Source organism: Alnus glutinosa, chromosome 12, assembly GCF_958979055.1.
Source record: "Alnus glutinosa chromosome 12, dhAlnGlut1.1, whole genome shotgun sequence".
NCBI lineage: Eukaryota > Viridiplantae > Streptophyta > Magnoliopsida > Fagales > Betulaceae > Alnus > Alnus glutinosa.
In genome coordinates this window covers 7,696,893-7,720,013 of record NC_084897.1, presented here as the reverse complement: position 1 = coordinate 7,720,013, position 23,121 = coordinate 7,696,893, and the positions used below count along the sequence as shown (strand labels likewise).

The 23,121-nt window shown below is 38.9% G+C and overlaps 1 protein-coding gene across 2 annotated transcripts in view; it reads right to left on the bottom strand.

The window, feature by feature from the left end:
* Window positions 1-22,786, bottom strand: part of LOC133852429 (increased DNA methylation 1-like) — a 31,874-nt gene extending 9,088 nt beyond the window's left edge. Inside the window, exons 1-7 of one of the 2 annotated variants that reach the window (XM_062289187.1) lie at window positions 22,595-22,786; window positions 20,192-22,376; window positions 19,409-19,550; window positions 19,211-19,293; window positions 10,465-10,703; window positions 9,530-9,616; window positions 2,264-2,363 (exon numbers count right to left, since the gene is read on the bottom strand). In XM_062289187.1, the coding sequence (XP_062145171.1) occupies window positions 2,264-2,363; window positions 9,530-9,616; window positions 10,465-10,703; window positions 19,211-19,293; window positions 19,409-19,550; window positions 20,192-22,312 (2,772 nt within the window). In that variant the 5' untranslated portion in view covers window positions 22,313-22,376; window positions 22,595-22,786. Of the gene's footprint in view, window positions 1-2,263; window positions 2,364-9,529; window positions 9,617-10,464; window positions 10,704-19,210; window positions 19,294-19,408; window positions 19,551-20,191 lie in introns of both variants that reach the window. The other variant, XM_062289186.1, reaches the window with a different exon arrangement.
* Between the last annotated feature and the right edge of the window lie 335 nt (window positions 22,787-23,121).

Genomic DNA, 23,121 nt, shown 5'->3' with positions numbered 1-23,121 from the left:
CGGCCCACGATTAGGAGGTGGACGTCTTGGCTTCCTTTTTCACCTTATTGTATTCTATCAGATTTGATCGTGATGATGAAGATAAGCTTTGGTGGTCTCCTTCACGCAAATGGAAGTTTGATGGTAGATCTTTCTATAAGATTCTTGCTTACAAGGAAACAGCTCATTTCCCCTGGAAAAGTATTTGGCGAACCAAGGTTCCATTAAAAGTGGCATTTTTCGCTTGGGTGGCAGCTCTAGAGACGATCCTTTTACTTTGGACAATCTCAGAAAGAGACAAATCATTGTGATTGATAGATGTTGTATGTGTAAAAAGAATTGGGAGTCTGATGATCATCTACTCCTTCATTGTGAGGTCCCTTGCATTCTCTAGAATGCCGTTTTTAGTCGCTTCTGTCTGTCTTGAATTATGTCTCGTCGGATTGTAGATCTATTCGTTTGTTGGTGGACAAGTAGTCGCTCTCAGAGTGCGGTTGTGTGCAAGATGGCCCCTTGCTACCTCTTATGGTGCTTGTGGAGGGAACGCAACGATAGATAGTTCGATGACAAAGAAATAACCATTGAGGAGCTCATTTCTTTTCTTTCATTCTTTGTACTCTTGGACGGCTGCGCTCCTTGCCCCTATAATGATTAGTTATTATGATTTTCTTGTATTGTTTTCCTCTTCTTCTTAGTTGTCATTTTTGTATACTCCTTGTGTACTTGATCGCACTTCGCGCTTTTAATGAAATTTCTCTTACTCGTCAAAAATTAAAAATTAAAAATAAATTAAAAAATAAAAAAAATAAAAATAAAAAAATTCATGATTTTCTTGATCTTCTTTCTCTTTCTAGCTAAGTGTATCTCTTGTATGCTTCCTGTGTACCTGAGTTACGCCTTTTCACTTTTATAATAATATTTCGATTACTTATCAATAAGAAAAGAAAATGATTTTGTAGAATCAAAACATTAAGAACTCTGGAAAAGTTAATTCAACACATTTTCCGTTGTTTAAATTTTAACCAATGGGATAGAAGTCGATGGCCTTTGGACTAAAAGGTAGTTCCTTCCCCATTGAACAAGGGGCAGTGACTGAAGTCATAAGTTCAATCCCACATGGGTGCATGAATTGCATTAACCTATGAAATAATAAGAATACTAGTGATGTGATAGAAACTTCAAAATATTAAACAAAGGATGCAAATTTATCTTTTAATTGCTCATCAGAAAGATCTTTGTAAAAACATCATTTGAGGCCCATTAACATATAGGGAAACTAAAAGCAGCATGTAGCTAATTACATATCAAAGTTCACAGTCTGCAACACCTGCAGCCATTTGTTTTATAGAACATTCTATATGACATGAGACAATTCAAGATTCAAGTAAACTTCCATCCCAAAAATGAGGTGATGAATTTTCAGATCCTACATGGAGACAGCAGAAAAACTTCTGGACTCCCCTTTAAGGAATTGGAAGAGGGAAAACTGGGGATATATAATGTTTTGCTTTAGATGAGCAATTCAGGGTTGTAAATGACTCCGCAGAGTACCATAAAGCATTTTGTTTATTATACCAAAACAAAACTAAAATAAACTTAAGTATCAAAAACAACAGTTTTGAAACACTATTTTTCCTCACGAAACACCAGTTCCTATTTTTCTTAATCTTCTTGACACTTAACACTGAGATTACTATTAAAACTGAACTCTATACCATGTAGGCAGCACCAACACTCAGGCAGCTCACTCTTGAATATATCAAGAAGATAATGGGCTTGTTTGGCAAGGGTAAAAAAGTTTTCCCTTCCCCTTCTCACTTATCCCAAAAACAATCAACTTCAAAACATTTCAACTTTATATCATCATTTCAATAATTTTTTATTATTATTTAAATAAAAAAAAATTCACTACAAAACAAAATTTTTTAACTTTTCTATACAAATTCTTTTTACTTTATATCACATCTATGACTTCCAACTCCCACTACCAATTTTCCTTCCCTTACCAAACAAGACCAATATTTCCTAGAGCAATGTAAACTATTTAGAGAGCCTCCTCAAATCAAAGAAGACTAAGAATGAAGAAATATTGACATCGATAAAGAATTTCTGAGAAGCAGTAAGCACCAATCCAAAAATAGATTTCTATTACCTCCAAAATAATGAACAAAAAGTAAATTAAACTGAGTTTAAAATTAACCAGCATTTGAAAGAACTTATTCATGCAGGCGGAAAGCCACAAACACACACACACACACACAAAGGCATTAGATTCTGAACATACAGATTCAATGGCACTCAGAAGCCGACGGCACATCCCTTGACGCCTATACATATGGCGGGTCCCAATGAATGGCATCTCTGCTAACTGGTTTCCATGAATCCTATTCGACAAAGTAGATGATCATAATTGTTAGTATCCGAATCTTTTTTTCTTTTTCTTTTTTTGATAAATAATGTATATTTCAAAAAATTTATCAAAAAAAGAGCAGAGGGGTGCAACACAAAGTACAGGATGTATATAGGATATCCCTAATCCATAGAAAGAAGAACACAAATCTAAAAAATCAGAAAAGGTAGAATCAAACAAAGTAGTCAACGTCACTCTCCACGTATACAAGGTTTGTAGCACCAACTTCTTCAAATTGAGCAAGTCATTCTCACAATCATTAAAACTGCGTGCATTTCGTTCCCTCCATAGACACCACATCAAACACAATGGAGCCATTCTCCAAATTTGCACCAACATACGATTGCCCATTTGCCCCCTCCAACTCCCCAACAACTTGCTCGCCTTTCGAGGCATAACCCACACAACACAAAAAAGCTGCAACAACGCGCTCCACAACTCTGTCGCAACCTTACACTGCAGGAATAAATGATCAATGGACTCTCCACAAGTCTTACACATACATCACCACTCCATCACAATAATATTCCCCTTGTGTAAATTATCTAAAGTTAAAACTTTCCTTAAGAGTAGCCGTCCAAACAGAATATCACTCTCGGATAAATCTTAATTTTCCAAATACTTCAAATGATTTCCTTCTCGAAGGGATCCAACAAATTTTATCCTCTCCTTCATACCTTACTTTAAAAGAATACAACTCCTCGAAAGATTGAGAGACCACTTCTACCTCCCAATCACGCACAGGTTGAGTAAATAGATATTCCAAAGAATGTTACCATTTTTTGTCTGCATATTCTCCTCTACCCATGAATCCTTACCACAAGCAATAGTAAACAACTCTGGAAAAAGATTCTTCAAAGGTATTTCCCCATACCGCACATCATGCCAAAACAACACTTTAGAACCATCTCCTACCTCATATTGCACATGATGTGCAAAACCATCCCACCCCCTCCTAATACATTTCCACAATCCCACTCCATAGGGTCTCCCTACCTCCTTAGAACACCAACCACCCCTCATACTACCATATTTTATGTCCACCACCTTTCTCCACAAAGCATTCCTTTCGATAGCAAACCGCCATAACCACTTACCCAGCAATGCTCTATTAAACTGAAACATATTTCTCACCTCTAACCCCCCTAAAACCTTCGGAGTACATATCTTAGACCAATTCACCATATGGAACTTAAATTCATCTCCAATACCTCCCCAAAGGAAATCGCTCTGAAATTTTTCCAAACGATTAGCCACTCCCATTGGAATAGGGAAGAGGGACAAATAATATGTGGGCAAGTTCAAAAGAGTACTTTTGATCAACGTTAGCCTCCCGCCCTCTGATAAATACAACATCTTCCACCCCGCCAATCAATTTTCCATCTTCTCAATAATTCTAGTCTAAATATTAGAATCCTTATACTTAGCACCCAAGGGAAGACCCAAATACTTTATTGGAATGGAAGCCACACCCCCAATAATGCTAGCCAAGTCCTCCACATACCCTTCAGCACCTACAAGAACAATCTCGGACTTAGACAAGCTAATTTTCAGCCCTGATACCACTTCAAAGCAAAGCAACAAGCATCTCAAATTTCGTAATTGTTCAACATTAGGCTCACAAAAAATCAAGGTGTCATCTGCAAATAACAAATGAGACACTATCGTTTCCACTTGATTTCTCAAGCCCACAAAGAACCCAGAAAAAAGCCCGCTCTCCACCGTTGCAGACAACATTGTACTTAAGGCCTTCATCATCAGTACAAACAGTAAGGGAGACAAAGGATCCCCTTGTCATAGTCCTCGTGAACTACTAAAAAATCCCGAATGCAACCCATTAATGATGATGGAGAAACGAACAGTAGGAATGCAATGAGCTATCCAACCTCGCCATCTCTCCCCAAACCCACATCTCTCCAACAAGTAAAGCAAAAACTCCCAATTTCCACGGTCATATGCCTTCTTCAAATCCAATTTACAAATAATACCCGATGCCCCAGAGCAAAGCCGACTATCCAAGCATTCATTTGCCACCAAAATAGAATCCAGAATTGTCTCCCGTTGATAAATGTAGTCTAAGAATGTGATACAATCTTCCTTAACACTGACTTCAACCTGTTTGCTAGAACCTTCAAAATGATTTTTTACATTCCACCTATTAAACTGATAGGGTCGAAAATCTTTAATCTCCACCGCTTTAGCTTTCTTTGAAATAAGTGAAACAAAAGTAGCATTTAGACTCTTCTCTAATTTTCCACTGTTGCGAAACTCCTAAGAACCGCCATTATATCAACCTTTAATACCTCCCAACACTTTTGGAAAAAAAAAAGCCATAATAAAGCCATCAGGTCCTGAGGCCTTATCGCTATTGAAATCCGCACTACCTCCCACACTTCACATTCCTCAAACTATCTTTCCAAAAATATTCTTTCCCCATCATCAATGGAAAGACATGATAGATCATCCGCCTTTGGTCACCATCGATATTGCTCACAATACAACTTTTGATAGAATTTCACAATGTGATCCTGAATAACTGTTGACTCATTAGTTATGTTCCCATCCACCACTAGGGACTCAATCGAATTATGTCTCATCCGCCTTTGGTCACCATCGATATTGCTCACAATACAACTTTTGATAGAATTTCACAATGTGGTCCTGAATAACTGTTGACTCATTAGTTATGTTCCCATCCACCACTAGGGACTCAATTGAATTATGTCTCCTGTGCGAATTTGCCAAGTGATGGAAGAACTTCATATTATTATCACTCTCTTTTAACCACAAGGCCCTTGACTTCTCTATCCAACTCACTTCTTAAAGATAAATACTCTGCTCTAAACTTCTAGAATACTCTTCTCGCTTAACATTTTCATCCTCAATTAACGGTGTCCCCTCTACAATCATATCCAGCTCACAAAGACCCTTCTCCATCTCATTTTGCATCCCTACATTCCCAAACACCTCATTCCATTTTTTCAGGTCAACTTTCAACGCTTTCAACTTTTGGGCCAACACATGACTTGACGTATCTTCATAGATGTAAGAGCCCCACCACATCTTAACCTGCTCCACAAAACCCTCCGCTTGCAACCACATATTCTCAAATTTAAACGACCTCCTACCCTGTCTCCCCACTCTACAATCCAATAACGACGGAAAATGATCTGGAAGTAGAAGTCGTCATCTGGAAAATATTCCTCCCATTATGTAGAGAACAAAAACCTATCGATTCTAGACCAAACATGACAATTAGACCATGTGAAGCTCCCCCTACCATTGGACCCCCCCCCCCCCCCCCCCCCCCCCCCCAAACAAAACCATACACCAAGGCATCTCCGATATAGTCATCAAACCAAGCAGCTCATCCCAAAGACCTCTTTTTTCCACATCATCATTAGGCCAATAGACACCCACAAAAGCCCATTCAAAATTCTCTATCACACTTCTGAAAGCACATACTACCACATACCTCCCTACACGCTCCTCAATCTTCTCTACCACTATCCTGTCCCACATTAACAGGATACCTCCTGATGCCCCTCCCGACCCCAAATACAACCAATCAACATGAATACACCCTAAACACTACGAACCACCTCCCAACTAATAAACTCCATTTTAGTCTCTTGCAAACACACTATTGGTCTTCCACTCCCTTAGCAACCTCCTAATTTTCATTTTTTTCTCGGTCTCATTCATGCCTCACACATTCCACGAAATTATCTTGGGCTTCATAATTAACATTTACCAACCCTCCCCTTTCTTGCCATTCTAGATGACTGGCCTCCTTTCACATCATAATTCACCAAGCATTCCAGCCTCTTCACTTCACATTGTCCTTGATTCCAAAATTTTGCGCTCAGATCAGTGACATGACCCACCCCACTATGATAACGATTGGCTTCAATAGCATTGAACAAAGCCATCAATTTATCTTCATATCTATAACAAGACAAACCTACAACGTGATAGAAGTTTTTAATACTCTCTACCACCCACTCTGTAGATATTGAGTTAGCCCCAATTTGTTCCCCCATAACCGCCAGTGGTTGAATATCCAGCAGCTCGCTTCCCCCACTGCCATCGTCTGTACGTGTCACCACTGCTAAAGAATCATCACCCTCATCCCCACACCGTCATCCATCTTCACAACCCACATATCCCCTGTAGTATCTGAATCTTACATGCACAAACCCATGTGCACACCTAATTGTCATTCTACTCCTGGCTTGGGACCAACACCAGTACAACTTCACTCAATAAGGCAATTCATGGATGCAAAGTAATGCATTAGCTAAGAAGGGGGAGACAAAAAGGCATCAAGTAGAGGTCAAGCAGTCCAGAAGGAAAGAGGACAGCAGCAAAAATGTTACACGTATATTCATACCAAAAACTAAAATCAACCTATTCTTGATAAATAGTGGTACACATAAACAAACATAAAAGGATGGGGTGGGGAGTTTTTTGGAGTTTTGTGGAGATTGGTGGTGGAAACCAAATATGATAGCATGAGGGGAGGTTGGTGTTCCAAGGAGGTAGCCTTTCGGAGTGGGAGTGTGGAAACATATAAGGAGGGGTGGGGAGATTTTCGAGTTTTGTTAGATATGTAATGGGAGATGGGTCCAAAATCAAGTTTTGGCATGATTTGTAGTGTGGGGACCAGCCCTTGAAGGCACCCTTTTTGGAATTATTTAGTATTGCACGTTGTAAGGTGGCATGGGTGGCAGATCATAAGTAGTTCTTTAATGAAAATCTCCAGTGGAATATATCTTTTACTAGACCAGTGCATGGGAGCTGGACTTTGTCACTTCTTCATTCAATCTTCAATATTCCATCAAATTGAGACAAGTTATTGAGGATAAAATTGTTGAATCCCCTCTAAAAACCGGAAGTTTGAAGGTCTTTTTATCATGTGTTGTCCATTCCTACCAGTTCCCCATTTCATTGAAAGAGTATTTGAAGAGTTAAGGTCCCTTTGAAAGTGGCGTTCTTTGGGTGGACGACGACAATAGGAAAGATCTTGGCTTTGGATAATTTGAGAAAGAGAAACATCGTAGTAGCGGATTGGTATTGTATGTGCAAGAGGAGCAGAGAGTCTTTCGACCATCTTCTTCACTGTGAAGTAACAAGAGAATTATGGGTTTCAATTTACCGTCTTTTTGGTGTAGAATTGTGTACTAGATTTGCTGGCAAGTTGGAGAGCCAATAACATCTTAGAAGTTTGGAGGATGGCACATTTGTTCTTAATGTGGTGCATTTGGAAAGAGCAAAATGCAATGAGCTTTAAAGATTGTGAGATTTTGATAGTCAAGCTTAAGAATGTTATGTTCAAATCCCTTTATACAAGGATAGCAGCATACAATAGCCTGCATTTTTTTTCTAGTTTTTCTCCATTTTTGGACTTTTGTTCTTCTTTTTCTCCCTACTAAAGGTCTCTCTTGTATACTTCCAATGTATTAGGGTTACGCCCTTCTGTGCTTTCTAATGAGATCGAGTTATTTATCTTTGAGATGTGACGCATTTGCTTAATAAGGGTTGGATGAAGAGATTTTCTGCAGTTTGGTTATTACTCTTCCTTTAGATGCTGTTTTATTTTGGTTATCTTTTCTTCATAAGGCAAAGGGTGGGAGATGTTCCTTGAGTTCTGTTAGAAGTTGGTATTGGTGCCTCTCCAGATTTTGATTGTTTAGGTAGAACCGTTTGTGCTCTGAACTTCTCTTGGATCTGTTCTTTTTCGAATAAAATAATTGCATTCATCCAAAAAATATCAGATATTTTCTAGTATTATTTTTTTCATTTATTACGAAAGTAAACAATTTCTTTAAACTGTTTTAATATATGGACGTATGCTATGTTTGGTTCTAGTCATTACTAGTCATTAAGATTTCCAGTATTCTGAGGATTTTAAGTAGTTATGGGACGTTTGGGTGTTTAATTATTTCAAAAACTAATTCAACTACAATTTACTGCGCGAATTTCGAAGTTTAACTTTTTGAGATAAAATTAGAAAAAGTTGGATAAAATATAATTTGTTTTCAAAAAAAAAAAAAAAACTAATAGAATTTGTTTTTGAAAAACTGGATTGCCAAACATACAACAATTAGGGTAACCAGTTATTTTAACAGTTTCTAGTATTTGGTCATCAGAGCATGGTCTGTGATAGATGTTTAACAAGATGTGATAGAATGGATAAAGAAAAGTTTTGATAGGGGACTGCGATTCATATATAACTGGTTTGATTCAGGTACAAAATGAACCAATCAGTTGAATATTGAATCCAGTTATATTTATGATATAATTTTCTAACAAAACTTATGTATATGTATAATCAGCTTTTACCGCTTTATATTCCAAAAGATACCAAAATTAATAAATTCATAATTCAAATTTCATAATTAAAGATTACTAATTATCAAACCAGATCAAGTTTGAATGAAAACCTCACAAGATTATAACAGGATCTGCTTCAGCAAATGGTAATGCTTTTTATGGTGGAACTTGACAAAGAACCCTCAATGATCCAATAGAAATAACAGGTAAAAGAGCAGAAACATGTGAAAGCCTAACATTCCACTGCACCACAATTTTCCCAGATTCCGCATAGAAGGCCCATCAGTATTGCACCATACAATTTCAAACCAGGCCTTATCATTCAAGCCACGGTTCACTAAAAGGAAACAGAGGAATATCCCATCTTCTTGGTGTTAATTCCAAGAACGAAAGTGTAGTCAGAAATGGGAAAACAACAGATTGCATTGACTTGTTCCTTTACTTTTTACATTCTTTAATTTTGATAAGTAATAAAATATATTGAAGTATGTCACAAGAATGAAGAGATTTTTTTTTGTTTTTTTTAATAAGTAACTGAGATATCATTAAACAAGAATGCAGAGATAGAAACATATAATCAGAGATAAAATCTAAACATCTAAGATCAAAGCCACATGCCATTATATGGTCATTGTTTTGTATTCTGAGGATCAACCAACAGTCTAACATCCACAATCAGTTCCATTCTTTTCAAAATATGCTGTCTTCAATAATTTCTATCTAGGAATTAACACGAGAATTAACATTTAACCGGCGAAAAAGAAAGACATGGAAGACTGGGAGCCAATTTAGACAGACTTATACCTGATGGATGCTGCAGAGATGATTTCGTCACCCCTCTCAAGTATTACAGCGAAAAAACCACTATAATTCAGACGAGTAAAATTTGACCTGAAAAGGGAAATGTTCCAATTTAATAAAGGACAAACAGGGCATAAGTTATTGAATTCCAATTATCAGATACAACACAAGCAAAACAAAGATACAGGTTGCCATAGCGCATGTCACAATTAATTTTGATCAAAACAAGATACAAGGATGTGAAAACTAATATCCTTAAAGAAACTGCTAACAGGGAAAAAAAAAAAAAATGTAAGGATGTGACAGCTACAACATCATCAAAAGAAACAAATCCACACATCTTTTACATGGTAAACTGTCAATACTGCAATTGCATGACTGTTATACTAAAATTTAATAACAGTTTATTAAGAGGTTCACTTTTTCATTTAATTAAGAGAAAATTTTTTGTCATACAAACAAAAGCAAGAAAAACTAAAATATAAACACAAAAGAATTCAAGCATTCAACAAAATTAGGAAACCTAACCAAATATGTACGAAGGAGTAAAAGAAACGGAAAACAACAAATAATGTCTGATTAAGCTTTTCACACGATAAAACATAATTAAGTAGTCTATGAAATTATTTGACCCATGACAACAACAACCAAAAAAAAAAAAAAAATACACACCCAATAAGTCACCCACAATATAGCATATAGTCAATACAACTTGTCTTGAACAGGACTTCTTAAAAACATAACTCTCCAATGGTCGCAAAGTGGCAAACATCAAAATCTTGAAGTCATTTACTTCAAAATCAAGGAGTTTTAATTGTCTTATTTAACATAAAGAACCCCACATACAAACAAACAAAATTAATAATAAAATAAAAACTGAAGCCTGTCATCCATGTAAAAAGTGGCTTAGAACACAGTACACGCACAAGTGTACTTACCCACAATTATAGAGAATATTATGGATTAGATTGACTCCACTTCTGTGGTCAACAACAGGTAAAAAGCACTCATCCATTATGAAAAATGCCACAGCTAGCTTAGAATTCCATTCAACCTCTGGAGGAATTTCACTAGGAGAAATATTTGATCCAACATCTGACCGGCGGATAAGAGTCCATGAAAATCCTCCTTCCAATTCATGTTTGACCCCAAGAAGCATCTGTAGTCTCTCAAATAACTAGCAGAACAAAAACATTTAGATTAATTTTGGTACAGAGAAAACTTGAATTAGATTGAGAAACCTTCTCAAAAGGAAATAATGTTTATCAGAAAAATGAAAAAAAGAAGTATACATATATGTGTGTCTGTGTGTGTGTGTGTGTAACTTAGACAAGGAAAAATAAAAATATATGTAGCCACTGCCGCCAAAACTCTCTAATCAAACCGGTACACATGCACATCCAGAGTTGAAACTGGCAGATTCATTCATCACCTAAAAACCAACAACCCTTGAATTTGGAAGGGGCTAACAATTGCCTCAAAAAGTTCCATTGAGACCTTTAAAGGGAAACCTGGGTAATATTAGAACATATAACTTGATTTTGAAAAAACGGGAGAAAGGAAAAAACCAAAGCCAACATGATAATTTTTTTAACTAATTTAGTTAAACACTTTTTAATCATCAAATAAGGCTGAGTCAGATTTTGGCTCCTGTTTTTCAATATATTTGAAAACCAACAATTCCAACATACTCACTAGAAATCTCAACAAATTTTGAGAAGGGTTGTAGAGAAGATTATTTCGAAGCCCCACAATGCTTTTGTTCAAGCATAGGCAAATTATAAACTCCGTTCTTACAGCGAATAAATTACTAGATAGCAGCATTAGATCTGGTGAACCAAGTGTTCTTTGCAAACTGGATACTGAAAAGACCTGTGATCATGTCAATTGGGAGTTCTTATTGTACTTACTGGGGAGGCGTGACTTTGGAGAGAAATTGCATAATTGGATGGCATATTGCATTTCTTTGGTGCGCTTCTCTACTTTGGTGAATTACACTCATTTCGGGTTCTTGAGTAACTCTTGTGGTTTGAGACATGGAGATCCTTTATCTTCTATGCTCTTTATCATTGTAATGGAGGCTCTAAGTAAAATGAAAACTGCTACTAGATGGGGGCTTTCTTTCAAGCTTTTTTGTAGGGTCTAAGAGCACTGCTCTTTATCAGAATGGCTCATGGTTGGGAAGTGGATGTCTTTACTTCGTTTTTTAATTTGTTCTATTCTTTTAAATTAAGACAGGAAAGTGAAGACAAGCTACGATAGGTCCCTTCCAAGAGAGGGATGTTTGATGTTGGATCTTTCTATAACGTCCTTGTACCTCATGCGAGCGTCTCTTTCCCTTAGATGAGTATTTGGCAAAATAATGTTCCCTTGAGAGCAACGTTTTTTGCTTGAACAGCCGCCCTAGGAAAGATCCTCACCATGAATAACCTAAGGAAACAAAGTGTCATTGTGATTGACTAATGTTGTATGTGTAAAAGTGGGGAGACTGTGGATTATCTTCTTCTCTATTTATGAGATTGTCAGTGCTATCTCCAATCGTCTTGCGTTAGCTTGGGTTATGCCAAGAATAGTAGACCTTTTTGCTTGTTGGAGAGGGGTGGGACGCAGTTCTCAGAGTGCAGCTATGGAAAATGGTATCATCCTACCTTTTGTGGTGTCTTTGGAAAGAAAGAAATGATAGAAATTTTGAAGACCGCGAGAGGACGGTAGTGGAATTAAAGTCTTTCTTTTTCAAAACTCGTTACCACTGAACAGTTCCATCCTAAACTTGCAAATGTTGATAGATGCCTAATTCATAGTTGTTTTAAAGATTGTTTTACACAATAAACTTTCCAGTTACAACTAAAATTTTGATCCCATATATGCCCCTTTCTAATTAACTTACAAAGATTTTTTTAAAAAAAAAACTTACTAAATTGTGATTCAGATATCTTCATGTACATGGCAATTCTAGTATTAACATAGAACATTTAATTTCCAAATTCAATGACTTTCACTATCCTATTGAGACGCTACTATATTAGGTATATGGATTTCCCACATTGAGTGAATAGATTATAAAGATACTCATGGATGCTAAAGTACCACATTGGTTCCTTACTATGTGAGACTGTGCTTCATAAATGATTCTAAGGAACTCCAATTGTAACTTACTAGTCCTTTCGCAGTAATAGCGTAGATGTGGCTAGCACTTCCCTTGAATTGTTACAAATGATATCAGAGTAACCTAATACCACCACATTGTGCCAGAGCATAGCATGACATGGGCCCCAATGACGTTAGGGGTTTGAGTGGGAGAGATTGTAACACCTCAGAAAGTTAGTCGGCCTTATGGCGTGAGTTTATGAAAACATATTAGGAGGGGCTGAAACACTTTCTCTAATTTTGTTACTATCAAGGTGGGTGATAGTAACAAAACTATCACAACACTTGGTGTGCGGATCATCCTCTCAAGGAATCCTTTCCAGATCTTTTTTGCATCGCAAGGGAGAGGGATGCTCTAGCGGCTGATCACGTGTTTGTTCACAATGACGAGGTGCCTTGGGACATGAGCTTTATCATACTAGTGCATGATTGAGTGGTGGATATTGTACATTCCTTTCTCAATGCTAGATATTTTGTAAGAGTCAAGGAGATGAAGATTAATATTGTTGGGTTCCTTCCAAAAGACAATCTTTTGAGGGGAGAACTTTGTAAAAAGTTCTCCCCAACGTTTGACAATTCTTTCCCGTGGAAGAGCATCTGGAACCTAATTGTTATCGGCATTGCAATTCCTTTAACAAAGCCTAAAAAATTTAAAAATTTAAAAAAAATAATAAAAAAATAAAATAAAAAAAATTGGTTATGTTAGTATATTTTGATAATGTCTTTGTTTTTGGTTTGATAAAGTGTTTTTTTATAAGTAAAAGTGAAGAGTGTTTATAAAAGTGTATTCTAGCAGGTTCCACATTTAAGAAAATGTTTTCTATGGAATACACCTACTAGAAGAAGAAGATAATGGCCACGGAGGAGAGGGGTGGCTGCATGGCCACCCTAATCTTATTGGGATCTCTCCTTCACTGAGGGTTGCCATAAAGCCACTTTCACCATTTTTTAATTTTTTAATTTTTTTAAAATAATAAATTAGCTCCTACCCCTACAGAAGTTAAACACCTATTTTGCCAAAATATTCCTACAAGGTGTGAAAACTTTTAGGCCTTATTTGACACATGGAATGGCTATTTCATTAGGAAAAAAATTTTGATAAGTGAAAGGAAAATGAATTTTTTCCATTCATTTTCCTTTCATGAAAGGAAAATGAATAGTTATTACTGGGAATGAAAGCATATGGGGTTCCAGACCATTCAAGTTTGAGAATATGTGGTTAAAGGCTGAAGGGTTTGTGGATAGGGTCCGGCTTTGGTGGGCGTCTTATCGCTTTCAAGGCTCTCCTAGCTTCATCTTCTCTCAAAAGCTTAAGGCTTTAAAGGTTGATCTCAAGAGATGGAACGAACAGGAGTTTGGTAATGTAGAGTTTCACAAAAAAATGCATATGGAAGAATTATGTACTCTTGATAGGTTGGAGGAACAACATGGTTTATCTCCCGAAGAAAAGGTGAGGAAATGTGTGGTCATCAGAGATCTAGAGAATTCTATTTTACAGGAAAGAGATTAGCTGGAGACAAAAGTCTAGGGTTCTTTGGCTTAAAGAGGGTGATAAATGCACTAAATTTTTTCATCAAATAGCCAACTCGAATAGGAGGTCTAACTCCATAGAGTCGCTCTCTGTCAATGGCTCTATTTCTTCCGAGCAGCAGGTTATCAAGGATCATGTTGTTCAATTCTATGAGTCTCTTTTTGCAGAACCTCTCCCATGGAGGCCTAGGATGGATAACCTTGCTTTCGACACTCTGGATGCAGCTGAGGCCTCTTCCTTAGAACTTCCTTTCGAGGAAATGGAGGTCTTAGAGGTGGTGAAATGCATGAATCGAGACAAGGCACCAGGTCCTGATAGGTTCTCTCTTGCGTTTTTCCAAGACTGCTAGGATGTGATCAAGACAGATCTCATGGGGGTATTCTGAGACTTTCACTCTCATAGCAAGTTTGTCAAAAGCATTAATACCACTTTTATTGCCTTAATTCCGAAGAAGTTTGGGGCTGTGGATCTTAAGGATTTTCGTCCTATCAGTCTTGTAAGTGGTGTTTACAAGATCATTGCAAAAGTCCTTGCAAACAGACTTAAAAAGGTTGTGGAGAGGATTATCTCGTCCCCTCAAAATGCTTTTGTGAAAGGTAGGCAAATTCTTGATTCAGTTCTTATAGCTAATGAGTGCTTGGATAGTCGCATCAAATCCGGTGAACCAGGGTTACTTTGCAAGCTGGATATTGAGAAGGCCTATGATCATGTCAACTGGGATTTCTTATTGTATATGTTGAGAAGATGTGGCTTTGGGGAGAGATGGTGTTCCTGGATAGCGCATTGTATTTCTACGGTGCGGTTCTCTGTTTTGATGAATGGCGCCCCAACTGGTTTTTTCAACAGCTCTCGTGGCCTTAGACAGGGTGATCCTTTGTTACCTCTCTTGTTTGTTATTGTGATGGAGGCTCTTAGTAAGTTGTTCTCTGCTACTGTCCAAAGGGGCTTCCTATCAGGTTTTTCTGTGGGTTCTGGCAGCAGTGAAGTGATTAACATTTCTCATCTATTGTTCGCAGACGATACTTTAGTCTTTTGCGGGGCTAATTCTGATCATCTTCATTATCTACGTTTGTTACTTCTGTCCTTTGAAGCTGTTTCAGGTTGAAAGATTAATTTGGCTAAGTCTGTTATGGTTCCTGTGGGCTATGTGGATAATATGGGCGATTTGGCTTGCATCTTGGGCTGTGGAGTTTCCTCTCTTCCTATAAAGTACCTTGGTCTTCCGTTGGGGGCCCCTTTTAAGGCTAAGTCCTGTTGGGATGAGGTAGCAGGTAAGATTGAGAGGCGGTTGGCTAGCTAGAAGCGGTTGTATCTGTCAAAGGGTGGTAGGGTTACTCTTATAAAGAGTACTCTGTCCAATCTTCCTACGTACTTCCTCTCCCTTTTCCCTATTCCCTCCAGTGTCGCTAGTCGTATAGAGAAGTTGCATCGAGATTTCTTGTGGGGTGGCATAGGCGAAGAATTCAAATATCACTTGGTTAGTTGGTCCAAGGTTTGTTCTCCTATCTCTGAAGGTGGTTTGGGCATCCGGAACTTGAGGATTTTCAATAAGGCGCTCTTAGGGAAGTGGTTGTGGCGTTATGCTTATGAGAGAGAGGCTTTGTGGAAATCTGTTGTGGATGCAAAGTATGGTTCTACTTGGGCTGGTTGGTGTTCCTTAGACCCCCCTGGGTCTCACGGAGTGGGGATTTGGAAGAACATTAGGAAGGGGTGGAGCTTGTTTTGTAGCTATACCAGACTTATCTTGGGAAATGGGTCCAGGATCCGTTTTTGGGATGATGTGTGGTGTGGGGAAACGTCCCTCAAGGAAGCTTTTCCAGTTTTGTATGACATAGCTTGTGTCAAGGATGCTCTCGTGGCAGACCAATTGGTAGTGGTTAGCGGGTCCTATCAGTGGGACGTCAGATTTTTTCGAGCGGTCCACGACTGGGAGGTGGACGTCATGGCTTCCTTCTTCTCTTTACTGTACTCCTCCAGAGTTGTTCATGATGGGGGAGACCGGCTCTGGTGGTCTCTTTCTCACAAAGGGTCTTTTGACGTTAATTCTTTCTATAAGGCTCTTGCTTGCAAAGATGCTATCCTTTTTCCCTGGAAAAGCATTTGGCGGACCAAAGCTCCTTTGAAAGTGGCCTTCTTCGCTTGGACGGCAATGCTTGGGAAAATCCTTACCTTGGACAATCTCAGAAAGAAGTGTGTCATTGTGATTGATAGATGTTGCATGTGCAAAATGAACGGGGAGACTGTGGATCACCTTCCTCTTCATTGCGAGGTTGCACGCGCTCTTTGGTATGCCATCCTTAGTCGCTTCAATCTGTCTTGGGTGATGCCTCTTCGGGTGATAGACTTATTCGCCTGCTGGTGGACGGGTGGACGCTCTCGGAGTGCAGTCGTGTGGAAAATGGTTCCTTGTTGCCTTATGTGGTGCTTGTGGAGGGAACGCAACGATAGACAGTTTGAGGACAAAGAAAGAACCATAGAGGAGCTCATTTCCTTTTTTCTTCATTCTTTGTACTCTTGGACAGCAGCGTATCTCGCACCTCTAGTGATTAGCTATAACGATTTCCTTATTTTGTTTTCTTCTTCTTCTTAATTGCCTTTCTTGTATACCCCCTGTGTACTTGATTGCGCTTTGCGTTTTTTAATAAAACCTCTTACTTATCAAAAAAAAAAAATGAAAGCATATGGAATGGAATAGCTATTACTATAATGTAGTTTGGTGACAATACATATGTTTTTAGTGGAATTGTACCAAAATTACTAAAATGCCTTTGATGTATATATAAACAAATATAATAATTATAATTAAAAAAAAAATCAAACTTTTGTGCTTTCTTTCATGTAATAGATTCTTAGGGTTAAAGCTAATTCTTTTTCTCCCTTTTCATGTTCAAGAGTTGTGTGTACATGTATGGATGTTTTGGTTTAATTTTTCCTCAGTTGTGATAATTAGGGTTCCTTATATGATGTGGCATTTATGTGTGATTCGAATTGTTGTGAGGCTTATATTGAAATATAAAGATATTGTTTTTTTATTGTTGGAAGTCCTTTGGGAGCGAAGCCGATGCTTTTGGAATTGTTGTGAAATCAGAATTATTTCTTATGGTGTTGGAAATGGGCAAATAGGTTTGAAGGAGATGAGATGCAGAACTCCATTCCCAGTCATCTTAAATCTGATTTTTCAAGGCTTTTCTCATTATATTCTTTTTTCTTTCTCGACTCTTTCACTCCAGCAGTGGCGCGTGTAGGCACGTCCTGCTAGGGTTCCATTCTCTCTAGCCGCATTGAAGCTCGGACGATGTATTAGATCGCGGAGTTTCTCGGGGTGTGAGTTTTCACATAGTGCTCTATTTTTGGTTGTGTTCTGGTTTGGTTTTGGCTCGTCAATTCTGAGCTAGGCTGGTGTTGGTCTCCGACTGGTGGTGGAGCGGGGTTGTGCGCGGAGATACCATGCGGTGTTGATATTGAGAGGCATTTCCCGTGGAAGCAAAAAAAATCTTCTTTTCAGTGAGAGTTGATAAGGTATACTTTCGTTTGGAGGAAATGAGGAAGGATTTTGTAAGGTTTGTTTTTGTGGGTGTCCAATGCTCCGTTTGGCTGGTGGATACGGTTAAAGAGGTGCTGAAGTCTCCAGGTAAAGAAGATTTCGTCAAGTCTTACCGGGTGGATGAGAAGGTGTTGATGGTTCATGGGGGTGGTAATAAGGTCGGCCGTTATCTGGAGGTGGCCGTTTATGCAGAGGGTGGTCGGAAAGGTATCATCTGGCTTCCCGAGGGTCGTGGAGGGTGGGGATGGCGACGGTTTGCGGGAGAGCTGTGTCAATTATTGGTGCCTTTTGAAGCCAACTCTCAGTTGCCGGGTTCTGTTGAGATTTCGCCCAAGGGGAAGCAAATGGGAGTAGGCGTGAAGGCTTCTTCGTCTGGCACTCCTTCGCGGAAGTGGTGCGTGCAACTTCCATTTGCTAGTTCTGCCGCGATCTCTGGTGAGTTACAGACGCTGCCTTTGGGTCATCTTGATTTGTTTCCAGTGGCAGATTGTTTTGAGTGGACAAATGGAGGTGAGAATCCAATATTGGCGGTGGGTTGCTCTAAGTTGGAGAAGAATCTAAAGAGGGCGGAAGCTGACTCAATGGGGATCGTTGGGTCAATGAAGAAGGTGAAAAAGAAGAAAGTACTCTCGTCAATCGCTCGCAGAAGAAGATTTTAGGGTATGCGTGGAGAAAGATGTGCTATCGGTTAAAGGCCGAAGTGGGTCAGGTGGTTGGTTTTGGGCTGGACCAATTACCCTCTGCGGTTTTTAGAGGTGTTCATTTGGGCCGGTTCTTGTCTAAGCCCAAACCGGATTGTGAGACGATGGGCTCTGGTTTTGTTGAGGGCGATACAGGTACGGATGTTGGTATGGGTTTGGGACTCATTGCGGGTCCTAGGCTCTCTTCAAATCCTGAGTCGCACTGTCGCCTGAAGTAGCTGTTTCTTCGTCGTCGAAGGTCATGGCGCTATTTTCATCTGCAATCAAGGATCTGGAAGCCCGCCAGAGTCGGTCTTCTCAGGTGAGTTCTGCTTTCGCCAATAGGTGTGATTCTATTCCGATGGTCGCAAAAGATACCTTCATGGTGTCAGCAATGGAGGAAGTAGCTGAATCTTCTTAGGTGTTCGAGAACCCTGCCCTTCAAAAGAACATATCATCTTTTTACTTTTTTTATGGTGCTATATGAAAATTATGTGACACCATTCCATTAGTTCACAGTACCTAAAAAAGGCAAGATCTTCAAGAAAGTACTATATGCACAGTAATAAACTATTGTGGCATAACATGAAACGCTCATATACGGTAAAGCAGTAAGAAACAAGCTGTTAAAATTCTTAGCACTGTTGCAGATAGGCAAGACAGAAAGCTCAACTGACACTACAGGGCAAACCCAACAAAACAATGCAATCTCCAATGTATAACATGACAGCAATAAGTTACTAAAGCGATAAATCTAGACATTTCTTAGAAAGAGAAATTACCTCTTGACATTTCATACCACAAAAGGATGGACAACTGGAATCAACACTTGTAGCATCCCTCGCTTGAATGCAGGATTGGTGGACTACAACAGACAAAAGTTGTTAATGTTTTCAACAAAGATACTGATTTTAGGTATGAACATCTGCTAAGCATAAGAATCTGCACATGATAAAAGTAGATGAAGATAGAGCCAATACATTTTTCCTCACACAAACCACACATAAGTAATGAAGATACGGCGATGTCATCATTATCATGCCTTTCATACGTATTCTCACCACCCATCCCACAAAATTTGCATGAACAATATACACAGTGCCAGTCACCTGAAGGAAAATTCTGCAAGAAGTAGAAAAGGATTGGTGCCTTGTCAGCTAGTATAAACATAACTTATACATATTTCAAAATGTAAAAGCACCAAATAACATTCAAATTGATAGACACAATACACCATTTCAGTTGTCTGCTTTTCATGAATAACATTTTATGGTGAATTAACTTTAAGGGAGCATTTCCATCATAAACTTCATCCAATATCTAGATCTTTATTTTATAAGTAATTGGCCCCAAGAGGAGGAATGAGAAATTCGAACTAATGAACTCCGCTTCATGAGAAGTAGTCCCTAGCCGATTGGGCTACTCCTTGGGATCAATATTTAAATTTTATTGACTGCAGCAATTACTTAAATCCATGTAGAGAGAAGGAAGACAAAACAGAGGAAAAACTAAAAAATGTTGGCACCAATTTGGCAAGAATTTTTTTTCCAGATTACGGAAGGATGCCACACAGCTTTTAGGGCCATGGGGAAATAAAAAATCGAAAGGAAAAAAATAAAATTTAAAATTAAAATTTAAAATTTAAAAATTTAAAAAAAAAAAAAAAAAAAAAAAAAAAAAAAAAAAACCAATGCAAGAACAGCTTGATTATGCATGCATGTAATTAGAATAAAACATATAATCATGTGGCAATGTATACATACTTCAATATCTAAGCAGCTTCGATGGAATGTCGATGGGCAACCATCACAACAGATCAAGTCCCCACCATCTCCACAGATACCACATGTATCATCATTTGGGTCTTCACCATCAACATCTATGAAATGGAACCCTTTACATCGGGATTCCTCTTGTTTATTCCATGAGTCTAGCAGGCACTGCAAGAGGGAAGTTCCAGTCCCAAGAATTATATTTTGATATGGCCGAGAGGGATTGCTTCCTGCATGAGCTTCAAATTTTGAGATTGGGATGATTTCACTACAACAGTCACAATGAATGCCATCTCTCGTAATTCTACCCTCAAGCCTTACACATGTCCTCCTCTGATTCATGAACTGCACCTTCCCATTAAGTGGTACCATTCCCAAATCAATCATCCAGCCAAACACAGTACGTTTCCCATTATATAGAATATAGCCATCAACATCTGAATCCACCCCCTCTTTAGTGTTGCGAACCAACAAAGCACATCGCTTTTTATTTTGTGTTTGTCGTCGCTTATGACCCCTGACTGAAATTGGCAATACTTCTTGTGATGTACCAGCTGAATCATCCTGCTCATGAAGCGAAGATTTCCGTTTCATTCTCCCCTTAACTGACTTACCCCCGGGACTCATGATAGAACTTGGTTTTTCCTTGTGCCTTTTCTTTTCCATAACTCCAGTCTTATCACCATCATTGCGCTTTTTGTTTTTGTCGGCCCTTGTTTTAGAGACTACCCTTTTTAGTATGCCAAATTCCTCCTCTGGTATTGAAGTAAATACAAAACCAGCCTTATAAGTCTTAGATTCACCATCACCAGCTTCATAATGCTGTTTAAGCATTCTGTAAGCCAATGTGACCGACCAGTGTGTCTTTCCATCTGGACTAACATAAACCGCATCATTGTAAGATCTTCCAAATCTAGGCCTATACTCAACCGTCCAGCCTGCACTAAAAAGAAGTTCTGTTATTTTGTCCCTTACTAATTGCTTTGTTGCAAATCTACCAGGCTCCACGACTTCATCCTCCTGTTTAACTGTCCCTCCTTTGCTTGTCTCTTTCTTGACACTAGATGCATTTGCCATCTTTGGTGACAGCCGTAATGAAGCATTGTTGTCCTCAGCTTCCAAATCTTTCCCAAATTTATTCTTCTTTGCTGGTGAAAACCTCTTCACATTGAATTCTTTCCCAATACATCTCTTTTCCGAGCATGAACTAGTAGTTGGTGCATTCCTCTTCACACTATCTCTCAGCTTTAAATCCTTCCCACCTTTCCTCAACCCAGCCACGTTTCCTCTCTTATCAAGCTCAGCCTTCAAAGCCCTATTACTTTCCTCCAACTTTGGGGGTCTCCCACGCCCACGTTTCAACTTTTTCTTCAACCTACCAACTGATTGATCACCCCTTCCCTTTTCTGCTTTTTGGGGTCTATCAAGCTCAGCCTTCAAAACCCTATTACTTTCCTCCAACTTTGGGGGTCTCCCACGCCCACGTTTCAACTTTTTCTTCAACCTACCAACCGATTGATCACCCGTTTCCTTTTCTGTCTTTCGGGGTCTCCCCCTCCCGCGCTTACGTTTCAAATTCATATTCGGCCTACCAACCCCTAGATCAATTTCTTCATTTTCCACCTTAACCTTATTCTTCTCGCGCCCATCATTCCATGTGCCTTTCCCACTAAAACCACGTTCACTCTCTCCCTTATGGCTTTCCTCATTGCCCCCACTTTTCACCACAAACCCCGACCTCAAAACCCGACCAGGAATGCACACTTTACAATCCAAACCCTCTTCTTCCTTCACCTTCTTCTTCAGAATACCGCCATGTTCACTATCTTCACCACCACCAGCCCTCCTTTTCCTCTCATTCTCAACTAACCTATCTTCCCCATCTTCTACACACTCCTTGACCAACGCACCTCCATTTTTCCCAATTCCCACTACCAATGACTCTCTCTCATTCTCCACATTGCCCAAAATAAAATGGGGGTTTTCCTTGCCGTCTGAATCGGAAACTGTCTCCTTCAGTTCATTTTGAACATTGTTATTTGGAGACACCTGATCTTTCCTATCTTTCTCCGGAATCAGCAATACCTTCCCAGATCTCAAACCCTCCCTCATCTCTCACAAAATCCACAAAACCTAAATTTCAAACAAGTCGAAACTCCGCTTCAAATAGTTTCACCTGTTTCCATTTTAAACCCAAACACACGTAAACAAAACCTCCACTGATTTACTTAAGAAGTAAAGCTGGACACACCCTAAATCTAGGATTTGAAGCGCTTATCTGAAGAGCTAATCAGACCCCGAAACCCAAAAAAAAAAAAAAAAAACTCAAAAAAGACTAGGGGAAATTGTACGAAGCGAATAAGATCAAAACCGGACAAAGGTCACCGAGCTTACCAATGTAGCAGAGACTGCGAAATTCTAAGGCACAACAAAGTCGTACGAGACATGTTTAACCAAAGGAACAGCGCATTGGGACATGGCGTCTGAGATTTTTGGGGGTTTTAGAGAGAGAGAGAAGAGGGGGTTTAGAGAGAGAAAGAGAGAGGGGGGGTTTGGGGATTTTTAAGTTTTCCTGGTTTACGTTTTCGTATTTTAGTTGTACTATTATGCTATTTGTGGAGATAGGGAAGGGCGGGATCGTCAATTTAGTCAATTTAGTCAATTCCGTACTCACTATAAATTTATCATTTCCCTCCATAAAGTTTTATCCAAAACTCGAGCATATAAAAATAAATCAAACTTAGGAAGCGTACGCCCCTTTGGGTGTCGTGAAGACAGAGGGAGAGAGAGAGAGAGAGTGCTTATTCGGCAAGAACTACGGGTATAGAATTTTTTCTTTTCTTTTTTCCTGAGCAACTACGGTTATAGATGTGTGATTGCTTCAGTGGGTCTTGTGGAAGATGCGGGGCACTGCATAATTT